This window comes from Oncorhynchus mykiss, chromosome 13, assembly GCF_013265735.2.
Source record: "Oncorhynchus mykiss isolate Arlee chromosome 13, USDA_OmykA_1.1, whole genome shotgun sequence".
NCBI lineage: Eukaryota > Metazoa > Chordata > Actinopteri > Salmoniformes > Salmonidae > Oncorhynchus > Oncorhynchus mykiss.
The window spans coordinates 48475792-48486927 of NC_048577.1; the positions used below are offsets into that span (position 1 = coordinate 48475792).

At 43.9% G+C, this 11136-nt stretch overlaps 1 protein-coding gene across 4 annotated transcripts; it reads left to right on the forward strand.

Annotated features, from left to right (window-relative positions):
• The first annotated feature begins 12 nt into the window (after positions 1 to 12).
• On the forward strand, positions 13 to 10594 carry LOC110486632 (progranulin). 4 transcript variants are annotated; one of them, XM_021558378.2, is made up of 17 exons: positions 13 to 148; positions 1170 to 1310; positions 3205 to 3342; positions 3951 to 4079; positions 4249 to 4333; positions 4422 to 4528; positions 4753 to 4903; positions 5029 to 5133; positions 5236 to 5327; positions 5467 to 5709; positions 6126 to 6336; positions 6457 to 6548; positions 6688 to 6930; positions 7294 to 7623; positions 8833 to 9075; positions 9345 to 9590; positions 9806 to 10594. In XM_021558378.2, exons 2-17 carry the CDS (start codon positions 1170 to 1172, stop codon positions 9947 to 9949), a joined length of 2700 nt encoding a protein of 899 aa, XP_021414053.2. In that variant the 5' UTR covers positions 13 to 148; the 3' UTR covers positions 9950 to 10594. The 4 variants fall into 4 exon arrangements, with proteins under 4 accessions (XP_021414053.2, XP_021414056.2, XP_021414058.2 ...); XM_021558381.2 differs by having other exon boundaries at positions 5032 to 5133; XM_021558379.2 differs by lacking the exon at positions 13 to 148 and adding an exon at positions 654 to 675.
• Positions 10595 to 11136: the final 542 nt, after the last annotated feature.

Below are 11136 nucleotides of genomic sequence, written 5' to 3' on the forward strand. Positions count from 1 at the left end.
ATTCAGAATGTCGAATAGCTAGGAAGACATTTAGGGGCGTGAACATATTTCCTGCACTTGATATTTTGTTGTTGAGAAACTTCAGCGCGTTCAGGAGTCAGCTACATTGTCAAGGAGCGCGGACACCTGTAAAGTCACTGAAATAGAGGTAAGGTCAACTTTTTTTTATGTAGATAGTGGCAAGATCTCAATGACAAATATATGAAATTCTAAACTTCTCAAGTGAAATTGTACCAAATGTTCTACTTCAAATTAAATTGCATATATTGTTTATGCTATCCTTGTCATTGCTTTTAAATTGTTGTCATTGTTCATTGTCTTTTGTGATAACAATTACAAATCATTTAATATGGACCTAGGTGGGTGGGTCCATCTTTTAAAATTCTAAATGCACATTCTGACCAACATGGTTGAGTGTGTGCCAATAGAAAAATAAGCATGATGATATGTCAGGGTCCACAGTTCTTCTGGAACTGTTAAAGACCATTTTCGTCTCCTTTTGAAACCACCTTGTCACAAAATACAGTAAGTGAACAGTACTGATTGTCAGGTGAATATTGTTTGTGGTTAATACACCTGTGTTCCCTATTGCTCTTGATACCACAACGAAGGAAAGTATCTCTTATGGGAGGCACTTGGCTCAGATTAAGGGGAATTTTCCTTTCATAAAAACAGGTAAACTGAAAGTAAAAATGCTGTATGCTGCATCATTTTTGTGTCTAGTAGCCTAAACAACACTGAAGCAATGGTAGACTGCTATAATGTTCTCCCATATGAAGCTCAGCACTTAGTAACGGTATAATCATATCCCCTTTTCTGCATCCTAGATTCATTATTTAAATGTGGTTGCATATGAGGAGGGCTTTGTCTTGGTAAGAATGTGGAACTGTTAACTTTCTGAAGCTCACCCGATGGAACATAAAAGAGGAAGTGAACCTATGGAAATAGCTTGGGGAATTTTTATATACTTTAGTAGGCTACAGCACTACCTAGTTAAGAGGAGAGTTAGAGTGCTGTCTAGATTTAGTTCTGATGACTTCATTGTTGAGAATTTATGCATTTCTGTGCAAAAGAGCTTTCTAACATTTGTCAGTTATTGATTGTACAATAAATGCATATAATATATAGTTTGTGTTACAAGTTATTTCTGTCTCTCTCTTTCTCTCCAGATGCAGAGGTATCTGGTGCTCTGTATGGCCCTGCTGGCCCAGGTCTCTGCTGATGACTGCCTAGGCGGAGAGGCGTGTGAGGAGGGCAACACCTGCTGCAAGGGCCCCTCCGATGGCTATGAATGTTGCCCAATGTATCAGGTACAGTGCCTTGCGAAAGTATTCGGCCCCCTTGAACTTTGCGACCTTTTGCCACATTTCAGGCTTCAAACATAAAGATATAAAACTGTACTTTTTTGTGAAGAATCAACAACAAGTGGGACACAATCATGAAGTGGAACGACATTTATTGGATATTTCAAACTTTTTTAACAAATCAAAAACTGAAAAATTGGGCGTGCAAAATTATTCAGCCCCCTTAAGTTAATACTTTGTAGCGCCACCTTTTGCTGCGATTACAGCTGTAAGTCGCTTGGGGTATGTCTCTATCAGTTTTGCACATCGAGAGACTGAAATTGTTTCCTATTCCTCCTTGCAAAACAGCTCGAGCTCAGTGAGGTTGGATGGAGAGCATTTGTGAACAGCAGTTTTCAGTTCTTTCCACAGATTCTCGATTGGATTCAGGTCTGGACTTTGACTTGGCCATTCTAACACCTGGATATGTTTATTTTTGAACCATTCCATTGTAGATTTTGCTTTATGTTTTGGATCATTGTCTTGTTGGAAGACAAATCTCCGTCCCAGTCTCAGGTCTTTTGCAGACTCCATCAGGTTTTCTTCCAGAATGGTCCTGTATTTGGCTCCATCCATCTTCCCATCAATTTTAACCATCTTCTCTGTCCCTGCTGAAGAAAAGCAGGCCCAAACCATGATGCTGCCACCACCATGTTTGACAGTGGGGATGGTGTGTTCAGCTGTGTTGCTTTTACGCCAAACATAATGTTTTGCATTGTTGCCAAAAAGTTCAATTTTAGTTTCATCTGACCAGAGCACCTTCTTCCACATGTTTGGTGTGTCTCCCAGGTGGCTTGTGGCAAACTTTAAACAACACTTTTTATGGATATCTTTAAGAAATGGCTTTCTTCTTGCCACTCTTCCATAAAGGCCAGATTTGTGCAATATGAGACTGATTGTTGTCCTATGGACAGAGTCTCCCACCTCAGCTGTAGATCTCTGCAGTTCATCCAGAGTGATCATGGGCCTCTTGGCTGCATCTCTGATCAGTCTTCTCCTTGTATGAGCTCAAAGTTTAGAGGGACGGCCAGGTCTTGGTAGATTTGCAGTGGTCTGATACTCCTTCCATTTCAATATTATCGCTTGCACAGTGCTCCTTGGGATGTTTAAAGCTTGGGAAATCTTTTTGTATCCAAATCCGGCTTTAAACTTCTTCACAACAGTATCTCGGACCTGCCTGGTGTGTTCCTTGTTCTTCATGATGCTCTCTGCGCTTTTAATGGACCTCTGAGACTATCACAGTGCAGGTGCATTTATACGGAGACTTGATTACACACAGGTGGATTGTATTTATCATCATTAGTCATTTAGGTCAACATTGGATCATTCAGAGATCCTCACTGAACTTCTGGAGAGAGTTTGCTGCACTGAAAGTAAAGGAGCTGAATAATTTTGCACGCCCAATTTTTCAGTTTTTGATTTGTTAAAAAAGTTTGAAATATCCAATAAATGTCGTTCCACTTCATGATTGTGTCCCACTTGTTGTTGATTCTTCACAAAAAAATACAGTTTTATATCTTTATGTTTGAAGCCTGAAATGTGGCATAAGGTCGCAAAGTTCAAGGTGGCCGAATACTTTCGCAAGGCACTGTATGTATGGGGTGGTGCCTGCAGAGCTTAGCCCCTAGCTTTATTTGCAGCCTGAACCCGAGTTCCCTAACCCTTGTACACTGAATTATATCTATTAGAAGTGTACAAACCAAATAGGTAGACTATGGTGTCATTGTCTCTTACCCTGAAATAGATACCTCTTTAATTGCACCCTTGTGCTAGCATTCTCTCGTAGTATCTGTTTGGTCTGTAAGATGTGAGATTCTAACACACTTTGTTAATCAAACTACTCTCCTACCATTTATCTCAGGCTGAGTGCTGTGAGGATCATATCCACTGCTGCCCTGAGGGAACACTATGCGTTGTGAATGAGTCCATGTGTGTGAATGGAACTGTCTCCCTACCATGGGTGGAGAGAGTCTCTGCTAAACAGTCCATATATCCTAAAGTAAGAATGTCAGTGAATCCAGGAAGAAAGTTTAGATTACCATTAACAACGTTGAAATGCACTGTAACAATGACACCAGTTGACTTTCATGGCAATATGTGTCCCTGTTTTCAATCATTCACATTGTTGAGGAAAACTCGTTGGAGGAATCAGGCAGAACTCATTTATCAGCAATAAGAGTTTATTCAAGCAACTGCAGGGACGATCACTACACAAAGAACTGCTTACCCCTTTCTTAAATCTTTATACAAACAAGAATCGGTTCTAACCAGTTCTCACAGCCAAGTATAGGGGCGTGATAAGATCTTTAGAGCCTAAATAGACAGAACTAGAATTCAGCCTGGTTACGCCTTTAGTGGCCTAGAGATAAGGAGCCAAAACCAAATCAACCCTTTGTGAGGTGTGTGAAGAGGGTACTGAAAATTAACAGTGAAAAGTACATACAGTACTATTCAACTCAAGCATTTACATAGCATTAGACTGTAACAAAACAATTTTTCCCCAACAACGTAATTAACCTAGATGAACGTAAGGAAATCAAAAATACTATGATCAGTCATGTTTTTTGTCATTGAAAAAGTAAAATGTATTTTTTTCTACCCCTCTAGTCTTTCAGAATGATCAGTGCATATGCCGGGGATGAGGATGATAACATCTGCCCTGACAAGTCCCACTGCCCCGAAGAGTTCTCCTGTCTGAAGGCCACTACAGGCTATGGTTGCTGTCCCGTTGCTCATGTAATAACCTAACCAATCCTGCAATCTAGCCTTTTGCGCCAGATTCATACTGTTATACCGTTCACATAAACATGCATTGGTGTCAATGGAAAAACTGGAGTTATGTGCACAAATATCAAGTTAGGATGCAGGCCTGAGTGAATAGTAAATTGATCTAATGTACACACAGGCTGTGCCTTGCTCTGATGGGAAACATTGCTGTCCTGAAGGCCACCAGTGCAGCACAGACTGCAGCTCCTGCATCAAACAGACAGGTTAGACTCTTGTGGAGTCACATGTTGCCATCTTATGCTTCTGTTGCAACATCATCACTAAACCCTCTGCCTTCTTCTACCCCGGCAGAGCCTGTTGTTGCAGTGATGTGCAGTGACAGAGAATCTGAGTGCCCAGTGGGAACCACATGCTGTGAGACTCCAGATGGGAGTTGGGGGTGCTGCCCCATGTCCAAGGTACAGGGGGCTATATGGAGGGGGCTAGGGGGTTATTATCGTGGATTTGCGAGTCAGGAATAATATCGGTCCTTTGAATGTGTGACATGTACACTCTCCAGTGTCTGTAATCACTCCATGGAGAGATGTCTAATCAAGGATTTGCATGGCCTATGTGCTAACCCTTCGTTTATATATGGTCATCTCATAAGGTGATTCTCTGTGTGTCTATGTGCACTGACCAGGCCGTGTGCTGTGAGGATAAGATTCACTGTTGTCCTGAGGGCAGCACCTGTGACATCAAGCAATCCAAGTGTATATCCACTACCAACAAGGAAATGCCCATGTGGGCTAAGTTCCCTGCCCGCAAGAGGGCAGAGTGGGAAAACCAGAATGGTAGGTTTCACCTCCCCCCCCCCCCCCCCCCCCCAAAAAAAGGCATATTTTCCTGATCTATTTTTGTACCAATCACTGTCGGGATGTTAATGTGTATATGATTATTTTGCTGTACGTGCTTTCAGAAGTTGCCCAAGTGACGACACCTATTCCAGTCACTACCACCTCAGCCAATAGGAGTCCTGCTTCTCTTTGGGAGGGTACTTCTCCACCCTTCATTAGGACAGGAGGTATGACATTACACTTCTTCTTAGAACAACACAATAGTGTTGTGGAATATTTTGTTAGCTCGTCCAGTTGTGTTGATCACTAACACCCTGCTGTCTCTCCAGACGTTCCCTGTGATGAGTCAACGGCCTGTTTGGATGGAACCACATGTTGTAAAACACAGGAAGGAGGATGGGCATGCTGTCCTCTGCCACAGGTATACTATGTCTCATACTGTAGGGGCCCATTCACTCTCTTAGCTAATCAATTTCTTCAAGATAGATCAACCTGATTGCATGTCTTTTGCTTCTCCTGTGACAGCTTCCCCTTTTTGTTTGGGTTCTTCTCTCTTCCAGGCAGTTTGCTGCAGTGACTTCGTCCACTGCTGCCCACATGGTAAGAAGTGCAACCAGGCTGCCCAGACGTGTGACGACCCCTCAGGCTCCCCCTCTGAGCCCTGGCTGAAGAAGGTTCCTGCCGTGCCTCGGGAGGGTAAATTGCCAGGAGATGTTACCTGTGACCCCACCCATGTGTGTCCCGACAACACCACCTGCTGCAAGACAGCGTCAGGAGGCTGGGCCTGCTGCCCCTTGCCTGAGGTAAGGACAAATAGATATGGCTACTACTGCTGTGGATAGGCAAATTAATAAATGGCCTCTTAACTTGACTGCTCTGCGATGCGGTGAGAGATTCTGTATGACTAACAAAGAGGCACTTGGTCTTTACGACATCCCAACATCACTTCCTCATTCTTTACTCCTGTCAGCTTGCTGCTGCTTGTGATCTTAACCTTTCTTCTGCCTTGTTAAGGGGTTTTGGAGCTTGAACCAATTGTTGTTTTTATAGCATTGAAAAGTAGAACTGGGAAACTGGGTAATATAGGGAGTCACAACTTTTCTCTAACTTGCATAATCTCTTCTGCTACCAGCAATACCTCTACATAATTCCTATAAAGGCTTGTGAGTCTTAAATGGCAGAAAATGTTTGTTGTGTGTCTATCCCTTCCTCCCTCCAGGCCGTTTGCTGTGAGGACCATGAGCACTGCTGTCCCCATGGCACCACCTGTGACCTGGCTGGCCTCACCTGTGATGGTCCCTCAGGGTCGGAGCCCATGGTGGGGAAGGTGCCAGCTCTCACAACCCTGGCATCTGATCATGAAGAGGCAGCCACAGACCAGCAAGGGGTGCAGGTGGATGACATGGAGCTGCCTACAGAGGATGACAAAGGTGATGAAGATGAGGAGGGGCCTAGGACACAGTATGACGCCCACACCACCTGCTGCTTTATTAAATATTTTGTTAGCTCATCCAGTTGTGTTGATCACTAACACCCTGCTGTCTCTCCAGACGTTCCCTGTGATGAGTCAACGGCCTGTTTGGATGGAACCACATGTTGTAAAACACAGGAAGGAGGATGGGCATGCTGTCCTCTGCCACAGGTATACTATGTCTCATACTGTAGGGGCCCATTCACTCTCTTAGCTAATCAATTTCTTCAAGATAGATCAACCTGATTGCATGTCTTTTGCTTCTCCTGTGACAGCTTCCCCTTTTTGTTTGGGTTCTTCTCTCTTCCAGGCAGTTTGCTGCAGTGACTTCGTCCACTGCTGCCCACATGGTAAGAAGTGCAACCAGGCTGCCCAGACGTGTGACGACCCCTCAGGCTCCCCCTCTGAGCCCTGGCTGAAGAAGGTTCCTGCCGTGCCTCGGGAGGGTAAATTGCCAGGAGATGTTACCTGTGACCCCACCCATGTGTGTCCTGACAACACCACCTGCTGCAAGACAGCATCAGGAGGCTGGGCCTGCTGCCCCTTGCCTGAGGTAAGGACAAATAGATATGGCTACTACTGCTGTGGATAGGCAAATTAATGAATGGCCTCTTAACTTGACTGCTCTGCAATGCGGTGAGAGATTCTGTATGACTAACAAAGAGGCACTTAGTTTTGGTCTTTACGACATCCCAGTATCACATCCTCATTCTTTACTCCTGTCAGCTTGCTGCTGCTTCTGATCATAACCTTTCTTCTGCCTTATTAAGGGGTTTTGGAGCTTGAACCAATTGTTGTTTTTATAGTATTGAAAAGTAGAACTGGGAAACTGGGTATAATAGGGAGTCACAACTTTTCTCAATACTTCTACATAATTTCTATAAAGGCTTGTTGTGTGTCCTTTCCCTTCCTTAAGGCTGTTTGCTGTGAGGACCATGAGCACTGTTGCCCCCATGGCAGCACCTGTGACCTGGCTACCCTCACCTGTGATGGTCCCTCCGGGCCAGAGCCGATGGTGGTGAAGGTGCCCACCCTCACAACCCAGGCACCTGATTATGAGGAGGCACCCACAGACCACCAGGGGGTGCAGATGGACGACATGGAGCTGCCTACAGAGGATGATGACAGTGAGGAAGACGAGGAGTTGCACAGGACACGGTGTGACGCCCACACCAGCTGCCCAAAGGACGCTACCTGCTGCTTTATGAAGTCCACCCAGAAATGGGGCTGCTGCCCACTGCCACAGGTGAGTGTTACAGTAATGGTTAGTGCTGAGCAATTGGTGCTTTTGAGGTCTGTTCGGTTTCGGTTAGATTATTTAAAAAATAATGACGGATTTCGGTTTCGATTATTTGGGTTGAATGCTGTAACAGCACAGAATAAAACAATAAAAGTCCCATGATGGAAGTGGCTGGCCATTACTGCTTATCACATTGCTTTACTTTAATAAAATATTAGGTTTTGTGTGTATTACATTTGTTTTAATTCATAACTTTGTTATTTCATTCCAATTCATTGTTTCATCTCTATAGAGCTGCTGCCTATGCTGTCTGACAAAATAACTATTTTGTAGTTCTTCAACATAAATAAGGCATACTTTTATGACTGCTGAATACCAACTATCAATCACTTTGATCATGTATTTTCAGGTAGAGATATCTGGTGAAGCAACAGCTGCTCCAAAGACAGTACAGTATGAAGATAGGCAGAAACTGCTTCTCCAATAGAAATATCCAATCACGCTTGTAGGCGATGTCATGGCGACGTTGGCTATCTAAGCTCATGCTCAGAAACGCCATTGGGTCTAACGGGCATCAGGTGCCGAACTGCGCATGTTCATACCACCAAATCAAAGCCACTTCTTCAATATAGTAATTTTTATTAAAATTAAAACGTGTAAGATTGTCACTTTCATGAGGTTGGAGTAATAACTTGTTCAACTGCTTAAGACATTGGCTCAAATCTAGGTTGTACCTTTAGATTTAGAGAAAATAAAATGTAAGGACATTTCTTTTACTTGTCCCGTTGACTTCTCCAGCCCAGCCTGGTCTGCTTCTCAAGCGCTCTCTATATCCCCTCTGTAGCAGGCATAAAAGAAACACAGACCGGACAAGTCGATGCGCAATGGATTATAGTCATTGTAGTTCATTACAATGTTTTATGCGCTAAACTATGTCGAATATTGGCCTGTTGGAAACAACTCCCTACAACATCTCACAGTTCAGGCTGGATCTGATTTATCTCTAAAGAAACTGCAACGTGCGCATTGAGCTCATTTAAAAAAAAAAATTGAACGAAATGGAATTAAAATAATTGAACTGACATCGGTCAATTAGTTTATTGATAACCAAAATGTTGGTTAATCACTCAGCACTATTAATGGTGTTCCCATTAAGGAAGGATTTTAGGGAATGAAAGCCCTTTCCCTCACTACTCTCTGTTCCCTCTTCCCCAGGCAGTGTGCTGTGCTGATGGAGAGCACTGCTGTCCCAAAGACTACATATGTGATATGACCAAGACTTCCTGCTCTAAGGCTGGGGTGGTGATCCCATGGTACAACAAGCTGGCAGCTGAGCCAGATGACAGTGCCTTCACTGCCCCCCTCTCTGTGAAGTGTGACACCCAGAACAGATGCCCTGAAGGCTCCAGCTGCTGCCAACTTTCCACAGGACAGTGGGGCTGCTGCCCCCTGCGCAAGGTTTGTGTGAGCGAGGGTGTGTGTTGGTATGCACATGCGTATAGAGAACCCTAGAAACAGTTTTGCTCTGCTATCTCACATGGGGAACCTTTCATGTCTGTACCACATCTGGCTGTGATTGGGAGTCCCATAGGGCAGCGCACAATTGGCCCAGCATTTGTCCAGGTTTGGCCAGGGTAGGCTGTCATTGTATATAAGAATTTGTTCTTTACTGACTTGCCTAGTTAAATTAAATACAAATAATTTCTCTGTCTTGTCTCCCTGTATAGGCTGTGTGCTGTGCAGATGAGGAGCACTGCTGTCCACAGGGCTACAGCTGTAACATGGGCTCAGGGACTTGCCAGAAGCTAATGTTTCTTCAGTTCCAGACGGTACCCCTAACTCGGGTGTCTGCGCCTGAGCCCCCGACCCCACAGGAGAAGGAAATCCACTGTGGGGGGCCGTTTGTCTGCAATAATGAGGAGACATGCTGCAAGGTCTCCGCCACTACATGGGCCTGCTGTCCCGTTCCAAATGTATGATATACACCTTCGCCCTCTCACCACAGACACCACAAACGCTTCTAAAAATGAAAATGTCATACTAATGTTAGTGGAGTTCAAGACTAAGGCATCTACTCTCCTTCTATTGAATAGTGAAATTCCTATATGGTTTCTCTCATTGCTTCCTCAATCTCTTTTTTTACTCTCCCTTCCACCTTATCCCTGTCCTCCTCCACCTGTCCTCCTAGGCGGTGTGCTGCAGTGACATGAAGCACTGCTGCACTACAGGCTACACCTGTGGTGAGGGAGGGTCCTGCACCCAGTCCACTGGCTTCAAATGGGACCACTGGCAGGTGTTCTTCTCCAACAAGAAGAGAGCCCTGCGTGTGTGACAACATTGGGCTAGACCCATCACTCCAACCGTTGGAGTGTTAGGCCCACACTCCACCACCAGACACATTGCACTAATGAAGGGACGCAGGAGCTTAATATCACTGTTACAGTATATCAAATTGTGTTTTTTACAGAGGAAAAATGGTGTGTGTATATATAGGAAAGGGAAGTGAAAATAAGTAACATTTTGCGCCATTGGTAGGTGCTTGGAATGTTACTACATTTACTTCAAGAGATACCCATGCTTGCTCATGAACAGAAACTATCAAGGATTTGAAATCACTCCAAAAATTAGATACCAATGTTGAATAATCTTTTAGGGTTGTGGCTCAGGGAAGGATTGGAATGTGATCAAACTAGTTGTAAGATGATATCAAGATTGACACAGAGGAGCATATAAATGACAAGAACTTAGTACTGTTTTACAATGTTTGTTACCTTTTAAACAGGAAAAGTGTTGTGTTTTTTTAGTTGACCATGTGAAGTGCATTGTGCCTCATAGTTTCAGGTATACCTTTGAAATGCCTTTTACATTAGTCTGCCATATGTAGGCCATCATTGTAAATAAGAATTTGTTCTTAACTGATTTGTCTAGTTAAATAAAGGTTAAATAAAATAAATATGCCACCCTGTGGCTGAACTGATACTGTCTACTTGGGAAAACTTGAAATATATATATATATATATATATATATATATAAATAAATAAAGGTTAAAAAATATATATATATATATAACTAGGAAAGTCAGTTAAAAACAAATTATTATTTTCATTGACGGCCTAGGAACAGTGGGTTTACTGCCTTGTCCAGGGGCAGAACAAGAGATTTTTACCTTGTCAACTCAGGGATTCGGTCTTGCAACCTTTCGGTTACTAGTCCAACGCTTTAGCCACTAAGCTACGTGCCACCCCACATACCCTCCAACACTCTAACCACTAAGCTACCTGCCACCCACATACCCTCCAACGCTCTAACCACTAAGCTACCTGCCACCCCACATACCCTCCAACGCTCTAGCCACTAAGCTACCTGCCACCCCACATACCCTCCCAACGCTCTAGCCACTAAGCTACCTGCCACCCCACATACCCTCCAACGCTTTAGCCACTAAGCTACCTGCCACCCCACATACCCTCCAACGCTTTAGCCACTAAGATACCTGCCACCCCACATACCCTCCAACG